Here is a 22,823-nt window from a genome sequence, read left to right as displayed (position 1 = left end):
TCCCCCCTCAGTAAAATCAAAATAATAATAATAGTAAAATCCTCAGAAAAAAAAAATGTCAAAAATTAAGGTGTCTACTGTTTTTCTGGCATTCATTTTACATCTTTAATAATTCAGTGATCAGTGATACTTGTACATGTTCTTCCTTTTTAATGCTTGTTTGTGCTTTTCAGTTGACCTGTGCTGAAAATCAACACCTATGTACATAATAATTCTGGGTGAAACCAACATTTTCCTAGGAATATTATTTAATATGCGCCAGAGGGAAAACTCATGGGAGGGAATGCTTGCCATTCAGTATGGGCTTTTTTCAGTCTGTATATCTCTTTCCAGTGTAAGCTCAAATGTACACTCTAAATGTAAGCCACCTTTAGCCAAAGTTACATTGATTTATATAGGCTGAGGACCTGATCCAGCATTCAGAGTAGTATTTCAAGGAAGAATAGCAGATAGCCAGAACATGTAGTGGTAATTCTTCACACTTACAGAATTGCTTGTATTTGAGAGTTTACAACAACATGTTTTTGGATATGCTGGAGTGGATTCAACTTTATAGGGTTGCATTTGGAAGAGGCTTAGGCAATAACCATTGCCTTAATTATGTGTTTCAAATGATGACACTACACTGCAAAGTTTTGCTATGGGTATGTATGCACCATCACTCTAACCACAGTACTCACTCTGATCTCTTCTATCTTGTGAGATTGTGTTGGTGTCTTGTACATTTGCAACCCCATGGAAATAGTTTCTGTGTGTGGTGATTGAAAGGGATAGTTCTTAAGCCCCGGGTCCATTTGATTAGACTGTAGTTGGGAACTACTGAAAAGGATTGTACACTGTATTGTGTTGATTTCCTTCCAATAGATCCTATAGTTGTTTCTATTAGACAAAGCTTGTGGTTTTCATTTGCTGTACTCCTGTAGAGCCAGTGTAAAGGAACACCACACAGCGAAACTAGCACCATTTTATCAGAAGTAAATGCCTGTGCTGGGCACATGGGGATCAACTCCAATCTAACCAAGTTTAACTCATATCCTAAAATGCACAGCCAGGCTTACCTCAGCTAAAATGAGAGAAATAGCTGCTCAAAGCTAGTTTCTTTCATGCCCCAGTGCCATAGCAGTAATTGCACAAAGACCTTTTTATTATAAGTTGATTTTCCCAAGAAATGGATTAAAAAAAATACTGTAAAGTGTTTATTTTTTGCTTGACCTTTATTAACCTACATCTTAAGGCTTTCCCAAGAGAAGAGTTGTTGGTAAATTAACCCTCATAGACACACACAGTAGCATTTCTGCACTGCATCAATGGTTGTGAAAGTAATGGGGATATGACAAGAAAATTTGGCACTATTTAAACAATGTCATAGGTCAACATATGGGATTTGACCAAAAAAGTTTTTTAGGAATTAAATGAAAAAAAATTGCTTGAAGTGTACTTTAACTTTTTAATAGTATTTAATGCCACCGATTTATGGTAGGATGAGGGCAAATTTTTTTTCTGCCTAAACCCCCAATTTCTTCCTACGTTTACTAGCTTTGATATATAAACCATTATATGTTTGCTTAACTACTAATCAGAAAAATCATAGTCAAACCCTTGGGTACTTCTGGGGTTAAGGAATGATGGGTAAAAACTCTTTGTGATCCTAGCCACTGTCTCTGAAACACACGTAGCATAAATTAAGGAACTAGGAAATTAACATGTGGATTTAACAGACACGATTCTATCCCATCTCCTGTTTTCTATATGTTGAATACAAATGCTGGTATAAGGTGAAGAATTTTTTGCTTTTGCATGTTTGTGCTTTTTGATACATTTATTAAGGTCAAATTAAATTTGATATAGTAAGTTTTATTCTGAAATGGTCTCTGAATACAGCTCCATAATTACCAAGCTACATGATAGTGCATAAAGCTATAAAACTGCTTAGAGAGACAAGCAATTTATATGTTATAGTGAGGTGTGTATGGCAAAGGATGTTAGTTTAATTTGGAGCCAAGATGTTGGGGCCTTAAATCTTAAGAGCTGGGGTGTTGACTAGAAGACTATTTAATACTGCGGTGAGATTTTGAAATATCATACCTGAGTTGTTGGTATATATATGAACAATACAATGTTGTAAGATCTCAGAATTAAAATTACCCTAAGGATACTAAAATTTAAACATCAAAGTAGCTACTGTGGTGTTAGGTTACTTCTAAAATGCTTGCCACTCTGTTGTCTGTGACCAAAGATGAGAAAACTTGTGAAAAATTGCTAGAAATACATACCACTGTTCTTTTTAAAGAACCTATGGTACATTAGAAAGGTTTTGTACCGTTTTACCTTGTGCCAGGACAGGGACTATTAATCAAAAAAAAAAAGAAAAATAGAGAACCAGGAAGAGGTAGGAAAATGTGCAGTTCGCTGAGACTGTTACACCTTTGACACTGAGGGAAAACAATGTTAGTGAGGGCTTTGATGTGATAATGTGAAATTGGCAGGGATTACATTAAGGCGAAGGTTCTGTGGGACTGTGTGAACACAAGAACACTATCAGTACTGGAGAAATACCTGTCAAGACAAATTTGTGCTATTTCTGATCAGAGGCTCTCTTCTGTTTAGCAGGTTCAGGGTCACATGCCTCCGCTCATGATCCCAATTTTTCCACACGACCAGCGGACGCTGGCAGCGGCTGCTGCAGCCCAGCAGGGATTCCTCTTCCCCCCAGGAATAACTTACAAGCCAGGTAAGCTGACAGGGATGTGAAGCTATTTAACATTTTAAGATATTAACTGTAGCTTCTTGTGTGATCTGTCTCATATAGATGATGTTACACAACAGGCATAGCTGGTTGGAAATAACGTGGAGTTTTGCAACTCCACTTGAAAAAAACCTTCTGGTTTGAAGGAGGTGGATGGAATATTGGTTATTGAACATCACGATTTTTTTTACCTTTATTTCCCACAAAATCATTTGCTCTAAATATATTGGCCCACTTGCCCAGTAATTTGCATCTGGTCTGCCCCGTACCATTATACAAAAGCTACGTATCTTTAGTTGATTCTGTTATCTTCAGTATACTTGTATTTTGTGCCAAAATTCTTACTCTTAATGAGTGATAAAAGTCAGAGGAAGTATAATTTAATTAGTAGGCTTCAAATGGGCAACTTTTTGTTTGATTTCAGTCTGAATAATAAAAGGTTTCAGTAGTTCAATCCCAGTCATCATTCAGACTTGTAACAGGTCACATAACCTTGCAGTGAAATATGTTTTGAGATGATTTAGCAAATGTTATGATTTCTTTCTTTTTTCCTCCGAGTTTACAGGACTCCTGGGGAATTCAATTAGGGATATAATGGTTTGAAGCCACTTTCAGAGACTCCTTGTAAACAGGGCTTTAAATGTTTAAAGACACGTTGCCAAAGGAATTCAATGTAGGAAGATAGTTAAGTAAATAAAAGTCAACCTTATTTTCATTTGTACATTCTTTGTAAGTGACCTCAGTCCAGAAGCAGCAACCTTATTTTGCTCATTAATAGTATTCCCTGTCAAGCTTCCTTTAGCATATTAACCTGATAACTAATAACTACAAAACATAAATACCAGTTTCTTTTTTTGACATTAAATATGAAATGTACAAAGTAAAGCATTGATCCTGCTACCACTGATGTTAGTGGTGTTTTTGCTGTTGACTGCAGCAGGAGCAGGGTCAAATCCTCATAATAGATGATGTAAACAGCATGCTAATTAAAAGCCAGGTTGAACCTAAAATCTTTTCTAGCAAGTTTACTTAATATTAGATGAAGTGAGGCCAAGCAGGATTTCAGCAAGCATTTCCGTTTGTCCCACTCCCTCTGTCTCTTTAGTCAAGAGACATTCCTCTTTAAACACAGAATCTTTGTCCAGTTGTTATCTTATTTTCAGGTTTATAAATCCCAAAGTTCTTTTACAATTTGACAAACAGGCACACTCTATGCAGGATCCAGTTAATGAAGCTCTGAAAGGCAGCTGGCTCTAGATGGCACAGGATGATGGTTATTCACACACATCACCACCTCACAACAGTTGGGGACCAAAGTGAAGAATATTCTGTCTCCAAAGACATAAGAGTTGCCAGTTGTGGAAATTGTCTGGCTAATACCTTTCTTCTCACAGACAAGAGAAAGCATGTGCTTTAGTTGCCTTGCTTTTCCCATTTCAATCTGGGATGCTTTCTGAAAAGTGACTATTAATGATTAAGCTGTTGGTTGTGCTTCCTCCTGAAAGGTGATATGTCAAATCACTTCGTGTTGATTTTGACTCTGTAGGCTACTTGGTACAGTAATGACTCGGGAAGAAGAGTACCAGCATGACTTCCTGCACAAGAGCAGATTTCTGCACTTATTCTAAAGTGCTCCTTACAGTAGCTATCCTAACATTTTATTGAGCTAATACTGCTTTACCTGTGATCCTATTGACCTCATAGCAGAAGGTGATACAGCTTTAGAGCATTTTTTTACTTGCCAGAATGAGGAAAGAGAGGTCTATACCAAATGTTAAAAGAATGAAGTGCAGGCAGAAATCAAGGCCTAGATATCTCAGAACACAGCTAAGCTGTTTGCTAGTATATTAGTGGGTTATATCCAACTGATGCTAGTAAAGACCAAAAGTCACAATGATCTGATTGTACCCAGTGGCTTGCAAGAAATGAGAATATTTATATTTTTAATATATTTATTAAATTCTACAGCATGTCTGGCAAAGGTAGCTGGGCAGGTTAGTATTTTCTGTTGGAGAGACATCATGATAAAAAAAACACCGTAACTACACTTGGTGTTGATCAATTCCTATTTCTGGCACTCCCGGCACAGTAGTTAAGGAATTAATGAAACTGGAGATTAAGCTACACTCTTCCATAGAGAGGGTTCTTCAAAGTCATTTCTGAGGAATATTTATGAACTTGAATGCTACTACCTGTACTCTTCTACTTTTGTGAGAAATGAAACTTTCACCTCTAGAACTGTCAGTTTAGACTTGCTTATACTTCTGAGGAAAGATAGGAGATGGATTAACCCTTCAGACACCATTTTCTCTTTGGTTGCCTGTTTAGTTTCTATTTCATTTTACTCTAGTGTGATGTAGGCAAGACTGAGTTTTGACACTGCTAGTTTTCCTTGACATTCAGAAAACACAGTGAGAGGGATTTCAATAATAGGAGCTGTGGGAACTGAGTACTTTTGAAACTGTGTCATTTAGGGAATGTCGCTATTATGTGCACAGTCACTTAATTTGCTGTGCCTGCAAAATGGGCCAGGTACAAGGCAGCTCCGACTTGGAAGCGGTGTATCAGTGTAAGTGTGACAGTGCAGCCAAGATGAGAAGTCCTGCCTTGGTGTACAAGCGGGGGTGTGATTATTTGCACATGTCCATGCAGATATATCTTCATGGGCTAAGTGGGAGCCAATTTCATGGCTGTTTAGTTCAAAGTCAAGATAGCAGTTACTGAGTACTGTTGCAAATCAGCACTTAACCTCTATGCCTTGAAGGAAGAAAATGGTATTCCTATAACAAAGTGTGCTAGGTCATGCCCTCAGTGGAAGGACCACTAGAAGGGAGGAGAATTTAGTAGGCTCTGAGGCCCTTCCAACACAAGCCTTAGTTGCTCCTGAACTCCTGAGCTCAGAAAGTCATTATGAATAGAAAACTTGAGGAATTGCTGATATACAGCTATGATTTGTATTAAAGCCTGACAGGACAGAGTTTCCTACTGCCTGGCAGGATCTACAACATGAGGTGACTGGAGCCCTCCACCCCATATTTTGGACTTCTAGGAGGTGAAACAGGGCAAAGTTAGCAAGTGCTGATGGCAAGTAATAATTACATTAGAAAAAAAATCCCCAAAGTGCCATCTTCCCTATGTATCTCAAAGTCATGTAATATAATTTTCCGGCATGGTAAGTACTAATTGAGAAATCAGAGCTGCATAGACCACCTAATTAATTTTTTATACATATTTCAGTATTTATACTGTATACTGGATTAATTAAAACTTTAGGGCACTGTGCATCTCAAATGACTGTTGTGACTATTGACCTGCAGGTGCTTGACGAGGCTCGTAGAGTACCTGGTTGTGGGGGTTGCCACTTATTCCAGTGGGAAGCCAAGAGTGGCAGCTGTTAGGAATCTAATACTTGCCCAGAGATGCTACGTAGTTAATATAATTATTTTGCATTCCACGTACAGCAAAGCAACTGTGCTGGCTTTCTGACTGTGACCACTATACCTACTGCTTGGAACTGGTGGGCAACATAAGTACCATTATACCTCCTCTCCCAGTGCAAATTTCCCTTCACTTAACCAACCACATGCATCCAGGAAAAGTTAGTGGGCTGCAGTATACTTCAATGTGATTAGCGTGTCCCCATTAGTGCCCTGGGTCAAGAGGAGAAGACAGTGAGTGGGATAAGGAAGAAGACAGTTCCATCTTCCATTTTGCAGTGCCAAAAGTATTACTTCCTTCAAGTCTGTGGCTAAGAGGGAATGGGGAAGTAGGATGATGACAGAGTAAAGATATAGGGTAATGCTGGGCAGGAGCCAGACCATATTTTGAGCAGAGCTCAAACAGAGCCATGCTTTGCTCTGAGCAGAGGGTGGGAGGGCCGCTCTCCATGCTGGCTGCATAACGGCAGTCCATGTGACTTGGAAATAAATGATCACTTTTGTTTGGTAGTATTCTGCAAATATTTTGTATTATATCCATTCTTTACCAGATGTGGAAACTATCTTTGGAAAAGATTATTGAAAATAGAGACAATGAAGTATGGAGATTCATAAACCTCTATTTAAAAAGGTTTGTAGATTGATATGCTGCAGTGTATTTTCAAAGCATTTCTTCATATTTCATACATGAAGTGTATAAAGACCGTGATTAGAATGGCTAACAACTCCTGTCTGCCTACCTAGGTCATTCTGCTTTATACACAAAAATAATTTACAAGAGATTTTGCTATGCTAGCGATACAATGAAATGTGAAAATGGAGAGTGTTTTCCTAGGCGAGTGGCAAAAATAGTGAGAAATGGAGCCAACATTTTGCCCTGGTTCTGTTCCTACTTGCACTGGGGCAAATCAACAGTAACTCCTTTGAAATCAATGAAAGTAAAATTAGGTAAAGCACAGCACAACAAACAAAATGGTCAGGCTTATTGTCATCTGGCTGGACCTCAGAACATTCCAATACTGTGAGATATTTGTCATCAAACTAATTAAACTCCTTGATTACAGTACCTAATCCACATAACTAACATCGGTTTAGATCTGCTGGATTTCACTGATACCCATCATTGCAGTTTCCATTTGGAACAGGCCTTTCAGAACTTTTTCCTAAAGCTGTAAGGTGGTTTGAATTTTACATAGCACAGTACTCTATTTTCAGTAGGCTGCTGTTCCTCTTGGCAGGTGAGAACAGAAAGCGTACATCAAATCAGCTGTGTACTGAGTTGGCCCTGTATCTTTGCATGGCAGAGGTGCTGCATGAGTCTTGTTTCTAATGGAAATTCCCCAGGACTGAGTAAAAGTCTGTCATGTGTTCCCTGTTGGGTTTTACTAGTTGGAACAAAGAATCTGTAACCTCAGGATTTGTTGTAGCAATCCATATGTGCCTCACTCCTAAATGTTGAGGTAAGAGCTGGAAGTGATAGTAGGCAGCTGAATATTTTGAGCTGGGATTTTGCACTGAATTCTTTACCTGCAGACAGACAATTGTTGGGGCAACTGACTTTGCTGTGACATGAGGATGGCAGTAGAGCAGTGTTGTGGCAAACCCTACTCAGAACAAAAGCAGAACTGAGGTAGTGCCATCAGACAGAGGAGATGCTCCATAGTGTTGCCTTAACCAGTTACCTCTATTAACATCTTCCTCATTCCTGATGCCACTGCACAAACGAAATGCATGCCCTGTGTGGGAATACTGCAGGAGTGGGCATCTGTGTACTTGCTGCATCCTGACAACACCCTGAGGAGAGGTACACTTTCCTCAGTCTGGAAAGGGAGGGTAGGACCCTGGAATTTGTGATCTCTCACATATCTTCCAACTCCATTTCCTGTTATTCTGTGATTCCACATGACGAGTGTACAAGTGGCAGTTGGAGACCTGTGCATGAAGAGACAGATTTTAAGTTACAATCCCAAAATGGAGAAACCATCATCAGACTGAAAGCTTTGTAAGTCAGATGAGGAGAGTCAGCTTGTGTCTTACAATTGTGTTTCTTAGGAAAGATGGGTAATAAAGCAACATTTTCCCCGAGTCTCACAAGAGCCAGACATCCTTCTTTCCTCACAGCTCGCAAAGCCTTGATCTGGAAAGTAAGTTCATACATCCTATAAATAAAGTCAACTAAGCTTCATCGCTTCATCCAAGACAAAAAGAAACATTTACATTATTTCTATGTAGAATAGCATGGTACAATTGCTTGCTGCTTTCATTCATTTGGAAATGTTGCTCAACCTGACAAATGAAACAGAAGTCTGGCATACTTTTCCATGGCTTGTAAACACCAATTTATATATAAACAACAGCAGCCAAATGTAAATAGACAATTAGCACAGCAAGGAGATTGAAGAGATCAGTTTGCAAAACATGACAGATTTTCTTCTTCCGGCATTCTTCTCGCTCCTGGTTATCAAAGGCCAGCACACACCGGTACCTACAGCAGACCTGTTTGAACATGTTCTGCTGCCTTTTGTACAAATTTAAAAGAATGGATCCTCATGCAAGCATTCCAAATTGAGAAACAAATTTGAAAAAAATTTCTACAATACATTGACTGATTTCTTTCCAAGACAGCTACTGAGAAGCTTCTTGATCCATTCTTGCACTGACAAAATGAGAGGGGGAAATATGTTTCTTCTGTAATTAAAAATTAAAACTAGTCCATTCCCTGCATGCTTAGTTTCCTCAAGGGAGAAAAAAGTACCTTTGCTCTGCTTTTACTGCTTGGTGTCAGGAAAGAACTCCAGAGCCGAAAGAGTATTAATTTTTGTTCTCAGCACAAAGATACTGCTAACATACCAGGACTTAGCCATAATTTAACATGTTGAAATGAGGGGGAAAAGGGACAGTATTATGTTTTAATAACAAATAAATGGCATAACTATAAAATTATTTTTCCTGTAACAGAAGAAAGAACTGTAGCCAGCAGGTGAGCAAGAGAACACTACAGGGTGTGGTAGAGATACTATTAAATTAACTGCGAAGCCAAAAACTCTGTGTGTGTGCGTGTGCATGCGCACGTGTGTGTGTGTGTGTGTGTGTGTGTGTGTGTGTATGAAATATCTGGCTATTTCAAACCATAGGAGCATGACAGCTGTGAAAAAGGAGTGCCGCAGGGAATTCTTTTAGAGTTTGATTTTTTTAAAAATATGTTTGACATGGAAAATGTTTTAGTACAAATAAAGCAACTGGTATTGAACTTAAAAAGTGTATGTGGAGGGGGAGGGAGAAAGAAGAGATTGCTGTGTGGAACAGGAATGAATAATTCATGATATTTAAAGAAAGAATGCCTCCGAAATGTTCTGCAAGGCAGTCCATGCTGATAACTTGGATGGTTATTCCCCCCCCACACCATTTTAAGCATCATTAATTCAACATCTTTGTGATTTTTTTAAAACCTTGTAACATATTTCTGAAAGGAACATTATTTAACTTAGATTAGGATCTTATTTATTCAGATAATTTCATATAAATATCAAAGAGATGAGTAGAATTATTTAACCATAAAGAGACAGCTTTAGTACTTTAAGAAAAGGATCTGGCGGGGGGGGGGTGGGGGGGGAGTGTTGCTTTTTTTTTAAAGAAAAAACCCACCAACATCATTGCAAACTAAAATCAACCTCATGGAAGGGGGAAAATAAGAGGAGATATTTTGAACATTACTCCATAGGATACCAGTACAATATAGTGTTAGTGAATGCATTGTAGCAGAGCTCCATATGCAATCAGAATCCAATTGTTACTGGACTGTGTACAAGCACATACTGTGCTCAATGGTCTGATGAGGTATTATGGATATGATGCAAAGAGACCTTGTGGATTAGACATGTACAATTTATTAAAAAAGTGAAACAACCAAACATTTAAACTGAGCTGAATACAATAGCACTTCAGGTGGTAAAAAGGGAGAGTTCTGAGGACTCCAGTGACTGCAAAGACTTCAGCTATTGTTATTTATTTGAGGGGGTTGACAAAAAAAAAAAATCTAACTCTTGGAATGTCCTGATTATATTATTTTGGTTTTCTGTATTTTTCTTCATTGCTACATTCTGCTTTCAGTGTGGAAAAGTTAATGTAATACAGACTGATTATTATAAATCTCAAAAATGTACAGAAGAGCAGCCTGTTAAAATGTAGCCTACAGACAGCAGATAACACTGACTTTAAATAAGCTTGAGCCAAAGAGGTATTCCATTAAATCATAGTTACTGTGTAATTTATCCATCACTGTATTAATTTTTACATTACAGATTACACCGCTAAACTATTTCAGCCTTCCTTCATTCTTGACATTGACTAAGAGTGTCAATGGCACTGTGTGATGCATTGTTGCAGTGGCTCAGAAGTGAGAACACCCATAGATGCTATAAGATATAACGCTGCAATGCTTATTTTGGATCAATAGTATCTCTTATTTTCCGGAGTATTTGTTGTCCCCTCAATTCAGAGGGCACACATTCTCAGCCTCCAGTGAACAGAACACAGAAATTTTAGTGCCTGAATCTTCATGTAACTGAACAACTACGTAAACTATCAACCTGAGTAGGGTCCCAGATCTAAGAGAATGTTAAAATTATATTTCGAGCTATATTTAAAAGTGATTTAATTTTATTTTTCTCTATGGCTGCCTTAAAGGAGTTGTCCCAAGATGACAAAAACCTCAAAGCAAAACAAGAAACAACCACAACCTGTGTTGAGCCAACTAGGTAGCTTTCCCAGGAAAGAGCCACTCGATACTGAAGATAAATCACCCTGCATTAAACAGGACTGAAATCTCTTGGGTTATAACAAATTTCTCCTGTTTTAAGAAACATGTGGTGACAACAATTTTTTTCCTCTGGGAACCACTGGGGATTCCTGGGGTATCTTGTCTATGTGTCTATGGCCTTAAGGCCCATTTTGTGCCCAAGCTTACACGCTTGATTTGAACATTTGCTTTTGAAAATGAAAATCACGAGTATCACATTTATGTTTTGCCAGTTTGCCTACCAGCTATCTGTTAACAAAAAAAGTTCCAAGGGAGCACGGCAAGTCCGTGCCCAGCGAAGCCTTTTGTTTTTGCAGATGTTTAGGCTTAGAGGAGTGCTGTGGAGCACAGGCAATCCTAAGTCCATGTTTGCACTTGTCTGCTGCTATTCTCTGCTCATTGTCTGAACCTGCACGCATTGTTCTCCCGACAGGTGATAACTACCCTGTGCAGTTCATTCCATCAACAATGGCAGCTGCTGCTGCTTCTGGACTCAGCCCTTTACAGCTCCAGGTATGTGCCAGAACAAAAAAATGTGGGATCGAAGCCAATGTTTTAGGGGAAAACTGCTAACCAGCTGTATGCTAAATAATAGTCTGAATGTTAAATAATTTTTGAGCACAGCCCAGGAGGATTAACACCTTATGTACTTACGGTACTGCAAATATAGCAGCGTGCGGCCAACCTTGATACTGTGAGTGAAAGGCATTGTTCTGTGTGTTTTATATCAGCTGAGTTAATGGTATTTTTTTAATTATATGACCAGTTGATTGGAAATATGTTCAAAGATCTTTTTCTACTTTATTTTCATTTAGCCTTTCCCCTGTAGCTGCAATGCACTACCTTTAATGGGAGCAGTGAGTGTATCAAAACAAATATGTGTTATTGGGTTTTTTCTTTTTTTCAGACAGTGTGGTGCTGACAATACAATAAATTGCAAACTCTTTCAGCTTCTGTATTTAGGTAATCTCAACTTTTCTGTGCATTAAGCTGGTCAGATGCCAAGTATGGTCAGGAGCCTTGGTTTGGTCGTTTATTTATTTTTGGCATATATAGAATGAAATGTTGTGAAAGTAAGATTTATGTGCCATATTATTAGCTAGCTTTTTGTGGCAAGAAGTTTTTAATTTCACAAGAAAAGACACAACAATGTCATAAATAATGAAGAAACAGTCAAAAGCTTTCAGAGTTAAAATGTGTGGAAAGGAAGTGACAGCGAACATGAGAGGAAAGGCCATTAAAGATGCATGTAACTATTTGCAAGTAAACCTTTGAAACCCCTGTTTGAGTTAGGTTAGAGTTAGGTTCAGATGCGAAGCAGGAATAAATTGTGCATACAGCAGCAAAATACTGCCATGTTAATATCCAAATATCTACTTTGCTTACCCTTCTGCAATTATATAATTTTCTAGAGGGACCAAAGCAAATTAAAAATCCTCTTGTCTTTATCCAATATTGATATTCTTCTTGTCAAGTTAACTTAGGATAAGTGAGAATAGGACCAGAACTCACTGTTCACTGATGGTCCAGAACTGGTGAAAAAGACCCCTTGAGCTTATGTCTGACCTAACCTACAATAAAACTTGAAAAGAGAACACCCTGACACTGCAGGGAAAGCTGTCCCCAAAATGCTTTTGGGTCATGATAGTATTATGTTAACAGTGTAACTTGGGCAGGCTTCAAACCAAAGGGAAGTTTCAAAAGGAAAAATAGCAGGTATCCTTTGAAAATCTGTATTTCAATACTTATTGAAGCAAAAGTCTCATTAGCTGTAGCTGGGAAAATACTTCAGAAATCAGCTTTGTGAATAGAGAGACTATTTTTGGTACCTTTGAAATGCAATACAACAAATAGTGTGCCTACACAAGACTGTAAGGCAGGAAAGGATAAAAACTGTTTAACTGCAAAAGAAACAGGATCTAAACCTCAGACATTCCCAATTCTTTTCTTTTACAAGATCAATTTGTAGCTTGACCCACAGATCTATTTGCATATCGGCCTTGATCAGAACCTACAGCAATAGTGTAATTTCATTAATTTGCAGAAATGATAGACCGAGCTGTTAAACACGATGAGCCAAACCAGCAAAGAAAGTGGTGCTAATAAATTCAGAAATATTTGAGTGCTTGAGGAGCCTGAATTTCCCTTCAGATATATTTGTTGTAAAAGAATTTTTTTCTTTGTTTCCCCCACCTTCTGTTTTATTTGAATTTCACCTTTATGGGATTCCAAAACCTTTAATATTTCATGGTCATAAGAACTTAAGTAATAGAGTACTTAATCTTCAGTTGGTACCTGCTCATCTGATTGTCAAATTGGCTGAACTAAATTATATTTACTGCTACTATTAATATACTCTTTGTGTAAATTCCTTTAAGTGTTGCCTAAATGAACACTTATTTGGGTGTGTTTACTGGAGGGAATTTGTTGTTATACCTGATGCGTCATGGAGACTGTTAGGGGAGTAACATTTCAGCTCATTTTTCCATCTTTGCTTCCCTTCCCCCTTCTTTCTCTGTTTTGCTTCCTTTCTTCCATGCACCCCACCCACTTATTTATTTACATGAATGCTGTGACCATGGTATCTGAGTATTTCCCAAGTGCTTAAAAATACTGATCACAAAACTAATCTCTGTTTCTTTCAGCCAGTGGGAGAAATAGCTAAACCATTTGCAGGTTTGGTTTTGTTTCTACATGTGAGCGTGTGTGTGATATCTACATTTGGAGAACTTGGGGAGGGAAAGCTATTTCAATTAAAAAAGATTTGCAGTAGCTCTAACCTTTCAGCTTTACCAGGGCATTGTTATTAGTTCCAAAATTATATTCCATAATCCATATCCAGCTGCAGTGGAAATTTTGTCAGTTTCAAGCTTATAATCTGTCCTCTTTTTTTACTTATGTTTTTTTGGGATGATCATGCTTCAGGTAAGAGCTAGCAGCAATTTTGTGTTCTCATCTTTCTGTGTGTTAGGACAGCTTCTATGGAAACTCTGAATCTAATAGCACAGAAAACAATTTACTCCCAGGTACATCATGGAACGATAGCAATTATTCCACAGAGGATGTTTGTCCAGTGGGTAATTTGTAATTAATGATTTGCCCATCTTAATCAAGCTATTTAGCACATTGGTATCAAAATGTATTTTCTGTGAGTTGTATGTCTGTGTTCACCAGGGGATTATGTGTCTCGGTGAGTTAAAAAACTTTATTGAAATCATGTCTAGGAATTTCTCAAGTAACTAGTTTCACTCTCATGGGCCTTATAAAGTAAATATACACAATGAAAATAAAATAATAATAAAAAAAAATTAAGTTCTTCTTCAGCAACAGACCTGTTTGACCCATCTACTCTTATGATTTTGCACCACATTGATCAGCTAATGGTAACATACCATTACTATTCAGTTGTAGTTTTCAGCATCCTGAAACAAAGTAGTAATGACCACACATTTATGCCAGTCTGTGTTCCTGAAATGGTGGCTTGCTCTGCTTTCGGTTGACATCAGATAGCTTCTTTTTATCTGTACACTTACCTCTTGAGGGTGGTATTGGTGATGTTGACAAAAAGACTTAAAACTCTATGTTCCTCACTTCCCATTGACAGCTCAGCCCCAATCTCATCAGTTTCCTCAACAAGTTTTAAATAATCTGTGTGATAGGACCAAGCCTTGTTAATGGCTTTTGGCATGAGGGAGGATCTTGCTGATGAGGGAACAGTTCTCTAGGTATGGTCTAAGGGGAAGGACCAAGCTATTTCTGTTCACCCCTCCAGCTTCAAAGAATTGTGAGTGAATCTCATCAAATCAACTTTCTGCTAAATAGTTTATAGATATATTACCAAATACACCTGTAGTAGGTATGCATAGTCGTGTGTGAACCAGTTCTGATGCATGAGTTTAACAAAAACCTGCTGCTTCAATTAATTGGTGTGAGCTGTAAAACTTGTCAATAATTTTCCCTTTGCTCCTCTTTTTTATACTCGCGTTCTCTGGAGTTTCTCCCCTTTCCCATTTCCCTGAATTTTTTCACTAGTTGTCAGATGATTGCACTGATATTAACTGATTCTAGATATGTGTGCCCAGTAATCTTGCTAAAGGAGTGATCTTGATCATGAAGTGGGTTTTCCCTGCTCTCATGGTTCTGGTAGCAGTAACCTAGTTACTGGGAAGTCTCAGTGGTGGCAAAGGTGGCACCTATATGTCCTTACTTTCAAACAAGGAATGTTACTATATGCTCTTTATTGTTTAAAAAAATCTGCCTTCATTCTTAGATATTTCTACAAAGCAGTCTGTGTGGTAAATAAGGAAATGTCGCAACTCTCTCAACCATGACTGATAAACTGTTGATAGAAATGGAAGCACTACAATGATGCTAGCTGGAGTTATTCCTAAACAAAGTGAGCTCTAGGAAAAAAAGCAAAACAAAAAAGCTTTCGTTCATAACTCTTTCCCCAAACTGTTTGTGTAATTTGTCCTTCAAAATTTATCGCTTATAACACTAATGAACCTTGGCAAGTCTTAACTATAGTTGCAGCTGTGTTCTTGAAGCCTGAAGTTTTTATAATCCATTAAAAAAAATTCAAATTTTAACTAAACACATATTTGCCTATTTCTTTTCTCCCCTCCCATCTCATCCTACTCCTCCATAGTCTCTTCTAATTGCAGACGAAGTAAATGACCTTTTGTTATACTACTGGGTGCGGATCCAGTGCGCTGCTGAAGCATTGCATAGCCTGCCTCAGGGGCACAATATTAGTAGAGGGAAGGCCAAAGAATGCTATTTTTAGTTGAACAGTTCAGCAGATGGAGGCATGAATACTCATATATCTGAAGGTTGAGGGGTTTGAACCATTAATTTTGATAATGTATTTAACCCTGGGAACAATCAGAAACTGTAACTCTAAGGTTACAATGCTTTTGACCTTTAGAGAACAGAGGGCACTTGGTACAGTAAACAATATATTACATTTCTACTTATTCCAATTCTCTCACACATATAAATTTCAGGACATAGTTGACATTTGCTTTCCTCAGCTATTTTAGTGCTGGTCCTTAAAGTAAGTCAAGAAGAATGTGCAGGAAAGAGGCCAATGTAATGCGACAGTCATGTAAATATGGCCTTTAAATAGCTAAGATGTTAAATGTGGCCTTTTATGAAGAAATATTATTCTCGGGAACTAGAATCTTGGTGACTTATTATTTCAATGAAAAAGTTGTTTTAGCGGACTGCTCCTCTTATGGAGTTTCCTCTATATGTTGTAACCTTAAAGCAATTTTTTAGTGGGGCTAATGTGATCTGATAGTGATAGCTTACACTGGAGGTGATTTGGTCCCACTCTGGTACGACATCATGCAAAGTGATGTACCTGCCTTATGTCTTATTAAATGATGCATGCTCCTCTTCAACAAATACAGCAGTTAAATATCACGCAGCTTAAGTATTTCTAATTAAAATATCTCCATGTGTCAGCATATTGGTAATGTATTATTTTAATCCATTTATTTTGTTTATGAAACAGTGACATATGTTTAGATTGTGAAATATATGAGCCTTAAAAATCACTTTATTGAAGAAAATTAATTTCTACAATGCTGTCTCAGTAATGTGTTCACTCAGCCAGTCAGTCACTGGCAGGGCTGCCAGTCTTAATGTTGGTTAGACACAGTTTAACAGTTTTATCTGACATAACACTCTCGGATGTAGGCAATAATAATTTTTTTCAAATGCAAGAACCACGGGGTTTTCCTTTTTTATTTTTTTAACACAACGAAGAATGGGGATTGGGTAAATGTGAAAGAGATTTGGTGAAACCAATCAAAATTAAAAACAGCTAGTTACCTTTTCAAAGTTAGACACTGTAATTTGTTTGTCAGCGGGTAGATGTTTGGGTCAGCACTGTGAGTGAGTGACTGTCAGCAGGAATTCCTACAAGACAAGTAATTTCCCTCAATGTATTACTGACAGATTGCTCACTTCTTCGAATCACTAGAGAAAACAAACTTAATATTGTTACAGGCAGAGTTTCTGTCTTCATTAGCCTTATAGAATGATTTTATCTAGCATTCAAAGACTACTGAGCTCGAGGTGGGCATATTTTAACAGAATGTTCCTTATTATGATACAGTGAATAGTGGCCTAAATTAAGGGAATGGTGTGTGCAAATTTCAGTACTTGGAAGTAGCAAATTAAATATTTTGGTCCTTTTCTTATGTGGAAATTTAGGTTGTAGCAGAGGAAGGAAAGAAGTTGAAAGAAGATTTTATTAGGGCTCTGAGAGACCAAGCAAGCCCTTTAATGAAAATAAAATTAAAAATATGCCAACCTTGCAATACTTAGGAAAATTTAATTAAAATCAATGAAGTAGTTATACTTGTGCCTTTCCCTACTTGAATGTTTATGTCTCTGTATGTAATATCTGTGTTATCAAGTTGAATTATATCAGTGGCCGTATCAATGAAAATGATGTCATTGAGTCAATATTTTACCATATGACCTCCTTTCTTTGCAGAATTTCTTAATACTCCATCTTCTCCTATTCCTTCTCAACTTCAGCCCTGAATCATCTGGCAAAGTGATTTTCATCAGGAAAAGACAGCCCATCAAAATTGAGACCTTTTGCAGTAAAATACCAATTCTGATGAAAATTTTGCCAGGGGGATTTTCCTAGATCCCCCAGTAATGGCATCCCTGGTAAAAATGAGAGGGAGTCTTCCTATTCTCTTCAAGTTAGTAAAAATGGACAGACAAACAAACAAACAAAACCGTTAACTAGAGTAATCAGCCTGGTACAGCAGCACTGCAGCTGCAAGACCCGTTTCTCACCCGTTTAATGCCCTGCATCTCCAATCACTGCTTTAAACAGCATGTCTTTGTTACTCTCATTGTTGCTTAATGGAACAGTGTCACATTATGTAATAAAAATTTGTAGGAATGTTTAAGAAAGAGACTGTTTCTATAGTCTGTAGTGGCTCTAGTACTTGTCTTGGACGTGGCAAGCCTAAGTCCAGTCCTGGGCTTGTGTTTCCCCCCAGTGCAGGAAGGACACTAGCCACTGGGCTGTGACCCAGTCTGGCATAGCTCTCTGTTTCTGTTCCCTTCCGATGACCAACCCCTCCTCTGCCTTGGGAAGTGCTCCCGTCCTGCGCCTGCTCTCTTCTCCCAAGAGGGCAGACTTTTCAATCCGGCAGCTAGGGATCAGGGTCCTGGCATGATTCCCATCTTTTGCACTTTAGATCTTACCAAGCAGCACAGTTGCCTTCCAGGCCCATATGCTCTGTTCCAGGGAGAATTTACCATTGAGCTTGTAAATAGCACAGACATAAACTCACTTATCGGAAACTTGTACGTTTAGAAGGATGTCATCCTTGTAGCCTGGATTGCAGGAGGTTTCCTGTGTCTCTTCAGTCTGTATCAAGGCAGAAGCTTGAGCCCAAGTGACTGGAGGAGCCTGAGCCCCCAGCATCAACAAGACATTCTCGCTACCTTAACCACTGGCTGCCCCTCACTGAAAGCCCAGGCTCTAGTTTAAAATAATTGTGCTTTGCAAAGTTCCCTCCCTGGGGTATGTATTCACTCGGAAGGCAGTAAGAAGCAAATAAGTTACTGCTGCATTTACTGACAGAGCACCAGAGGCACCAGTACTACAGAGTGCCATCAGGGGACGAGCACGTTTTTTAAAGCTCTTTTAAAACTGTGGCATCCCTTTGGGGAATAGGCTGACTGTGAGGCATACTCTGAGCTGGCAGTTGGACTCCTTCAAGCTTTCTATAAATGTATATGGTGTATGCCTTACAGGAATTAGCTGCAAGTGAATCTATTTCTGGGATTTTATTATACTTCGATAACCATAGAGCAAGGTGCTTAATTTGGCTACAAATGACAAACATGAAGGATTTTTTCCTGTGAAGGTGTTAACATATTTGGATGATTAAGAACTTAGCACCAATCACATTAAAGACAAAAATGTCTTTTAAGTCAGGTCTATACACAAAGGAAAATAATACATTTCTGTATCACCATTCCTTCCTGACTAATTGCTACAGAAGAAGAAAACTTAACAACTCACCTTTCATCTGAAGTAAAAGTTCTAAGAATAAGGATGGTTAGATGAGAGCTTCTAGGTGTAGACATACATACACATGCACACATGCTCAAAGGAAGCAGAATCATTCTCTTAAAGATTTGTGGACTGGAAAGATATCATCACCTGCCTTATTTTGGAGGGTCTTTGGTTATAAGAGAGTATTCTCTCCCACTGACCCAATTCAGAAAGAAAGGGAAATTCATGGAAGTTGAGACAGAACTCATCAAATCAGTGTGTAGATATTGCTATCACTGAATAGAGTCTTTTTAGATGATGAAATAGGAATGGTATTGCTTCCAATACTCTGCTTGTCTAAGATGTGTGTGTATTTGGTCTGTGAGGTTTTTAGAATCCGTATGATTGAGGAACTAGAAAAGTGTCCTAACTCATAGAAAGTATTGGAATCATCTCATCTGTCTATTAAGATTCAGCATAAAGGCTGCATATGACTATAGGGCACAACAGAAAGCTTTCATATCAGTACTGAAAAAAAGAGGCTGGAGGGAGGAACATCTTAGGAGTAGAGGAAGAAAACCACATCATGCTTAAATGTCAGTACTAAAGGATTATTGAAGACTTAAAGGAATCATTCACAAAATTAGTGAAGTCAACACAATACAGGACATGTTGTGCATGAATTACAGCATTTTTGGAAGTGAAGTGAGAAATAAAAGCGGTAAAGTCCTTTCCAAAAAGTTGCATCATTTGTCCTGCACACTAGAAAGAGAACAAGTCACCAGATTTAACTAGACTACAGCCTTAGTAAATAACACATCTGTGGACTATCCATAGTAATTCATCCAGTACAGGCTGTCTCTTCTGCTGCAGTCTTTAACACCTAGGGGCCTCCTAACCATTTTAATCTGGTCCCAGCACTGTTGCTGAAATAATCATCACATCAACTGCAGTTCAGAAAGCATGGCAGGCCTACGCCAAATTCACATTTATTTGTGTAAAATACATCAGCTTACAATGAATTTGTAATAGTAAGTTCCCAGTTACCTGGTTTTGAGGTGCAAATGTGAATTTTTTATAGATGTAATTTTTATAAACCCATTTGAATATGTTTTGCATAATTTTGTGTGCACTTCCTTTAAGGAAATTATTTAATTTTCCTTGAAGGTGCATGAAAGTTCTAAATAAACAGTAAAAGATCAGTGTGAGAGATCTGCTAAGCAGCCTGTAAAGCACAATTATTTCTAATGCTTTAAAATACCTATACACTGGGCTTGTTTTCTGCTTCACAAAGAAAACATTTCACTGTTTTCTGCATTTAAATATACATTTAAAATATGTTGACTTATCAGGTAACGCAGCAGGCTGAACAGGGACAAACCATTTTTAATGGTATGTTAATTGAATGGGATGCTAGAGATGCACCTGAGTGACTTTTTTCCCAGATGTGCCCCAACTGACTGATAAAGCTTCTCCTGATCAGTAGAGCCAGTATATATTTATTATATCCCTGTCTTTCGTCCATTTTCACTGGTGTAAATAATAGAATGGCTGTGAGCTACCACATGAACTGTCTGTGTCTCTTATAAAAGTAGGAAAACATTACGGCTTCAAACCCCAAGCAGCACTTTCAAAAATTCAGCTCTTAAATTTAGAGCTGCCTCAGCATCTTCTCACAAGGTGGGGATTCAGACGTGGGAATTGGGAGAGGTAGTTTAAATGGGACTCTTCCTTTTTCCTGACGTGAACCCATTTATTACTGGGATGGTGTCTCATTATTCTGTCATGGGAACCCATAGAAATTTAATTGTAGTGCTTTTACCTCTCAGTATGATTAGCAGTGACAGGTGAGCATTCAGTTTTCTTGTTCTCTACAGTTCTACACAAGGAAATACTGCAATTGTTATATTTGACGATTTCTCCATCTGGGTAGTCAGATAGTGAATGAACCCACCGACCTGTGCCAGATCTTAAGAAATATTTCTAGAGAAGAGTTATTACCACTTATTTTTTCCATGTCCTGATTTCTTTTTCTTTTACTTATGCCTCTGTTTTTCTGTCTGCTGCCAGGTTGACAAACCTGGAAGGTCTACACTTAGAAGCAGCAATTGCACAACCGTCTTCTGTCCAGAATTGATTTCATCCCCTGTAGGATTAGGAGAATAATTATGTTTTTAGACCCCTTCAACTAAGATTGTCTACTTTACTGGCAATCATACCAGTGACATGGACATGTGCTTACTAGGAAACTCATTCACCAACTCATTTCACACAGCTCAACAAGCAGTTACTCGTAATTGCTTGTAATCCTGCTGACATGAGCCTGAATGAAACTCCTGACTTTTCTCACAAAGCCCATCTATGCGTTAACACTTTTAAAAATAAATATATGAAATTCTGAAATGCAAAATTTGATAAGCTTTGATAGCTATCATCCGTTCAGCAAACTTACTGTAATTAATTGCTTTTAAATCATATAATTTTATTTCCCTTATCACAGGGGTTATCTTTAAGCAGCTCCTTTTTTCTACACTATCTTTAGTCCAGAACACATTTCTACCCATAAAGTGTGTGAAACTGAATTTGTGAGTTAACTGCTCTTCATATAGACCTCTCACATTTATTGTTAAAGATACTTTATATTAGCAGTAAGGAATAAAAGTCTGATTTTTGGAAGAGCTTCTAAAAGAATATCAGAAAACATTTTAAATTCTTTCTATGAATAATTGGATTTATAGTGTCACCAGAGAAGGTAATATTATGATAGTGTAAAGTGAATGAAAAAAATGCACTCCGATGAAACCATCTGGTTATATTTTCATATTTTCCCAATAGATCTGGTTGTGCTTTTATTTTAAATAAGTGCTGCTTATTTGCTTTCCTTGGATACAGGAGGAGGATTTTAAGATACTAGAGCCTTTGTTTGCAGGTATCTTTGGAGCCATGCTTCCTGGTCCTTGCTTGCTTTCCTAGGTGAGCTTGTTACTCTGTTAACTTTAGTGCTATCCACAATTTTGATGATGTAGGATTTATGCTATAAAAATGCCAAAAGCAAATTATAACAGAAGCAAATATAGGGAAATCACATAACAATTTATCTTCAACATTTCACATTTTTTGTTAAATAACATTATCCACTGGAAACTCGAAATTACTTTTTCAAGCAAATGTTGTCGTCCTTTGCTGGGACTGGCTTTCTACCAAAGGTATTTGGGACTGGCTTTCTACCAAAGGTATTTAGGCATAAATGTACTTATATTTTATTTATCTGTTTACTTCTATAACAAATACATAATAGTTTTAAGCAGAGTGTGTCACAGTTATTTTGTAAAATCATAAACAAGTTAAAGATTTTTTGCCAATTTCCAAGCTGTGTAGTACAACATATAATCTAGGAGAATCACAAAGATAAATCGATTGTATTCTTTCCTGTGTGTGGTAAATAACAGGAGACTTGTCATCAAAAAGTAGCATATCAGTAATCTGACAGCATTAATGCAAATCTTTGTGCTTAAGAGAAAGATTTTATTGACTTTCTGCTATCCTCCTGCAGAGAAAATGGCTATAGATATTTGATGAAGTTCTTACATATTGTTGCCTTCTGTTTTTCTTGATGTTTATAATATTTTATTAAAATAGGAGTCTTTTATTAATGCTCATATTTTATTTTTAATAGGAATACTTTATGATTGTACTAAGATATACCTAGTTCAGACACTGTAGTAATGCAGTAACAGTGTATCCATTTCATGAGCAGCACAAATAAAATGGTGACTTGTTCAGGTTCACAGAGGGTGCGTTTAA

General features: G+C 37.8%; 1 protein-coding gene across 1 annotated transcript in view; it reads left to right on the top strand.

The window, feature by feature from the left end:
• The window catches only part of SOX6 (SRY-box transcription factor 6), a 379,772-nt gene that overhangs the window by 274,556 nt on the left and 82,393 nt on the right, over positions 1-22,823 (top strand). Inside the window, exons 9-10 of the mRNA XM_075712793.1 lie at positions 2,611-2,731; positions 11,415-11,494. Of these exons, the coding sequence (XP_075568908.1) occupies positions 2,611-2,731; positions 11,415-11,494 (201 nt within the window). The remainder of the gene's footprint in view (positions 1-2,610; positions 2,732-11,414; positions 11,495-22,823) is intronic.

Source organism: Pelecanus crispus, chromosome 6 (assembly GCF_030463565.1).
Source record: "Pelecanus crispus isolate bPelCri1 chromosome 6, bPelCri1.pri, whole genome shotgun sequence".
NCBI classification, from domain to species: Eukaryota; Metazoa; Chordata; class Aves; order Pelecaniformes; family Pelecanidae; genus Pelecanus; species Pelecanus crispus.
Note: the sequence above shows the minus strand (reverse complement) of the source record. Positions and strands in the feature narration are given on the sequence as shown.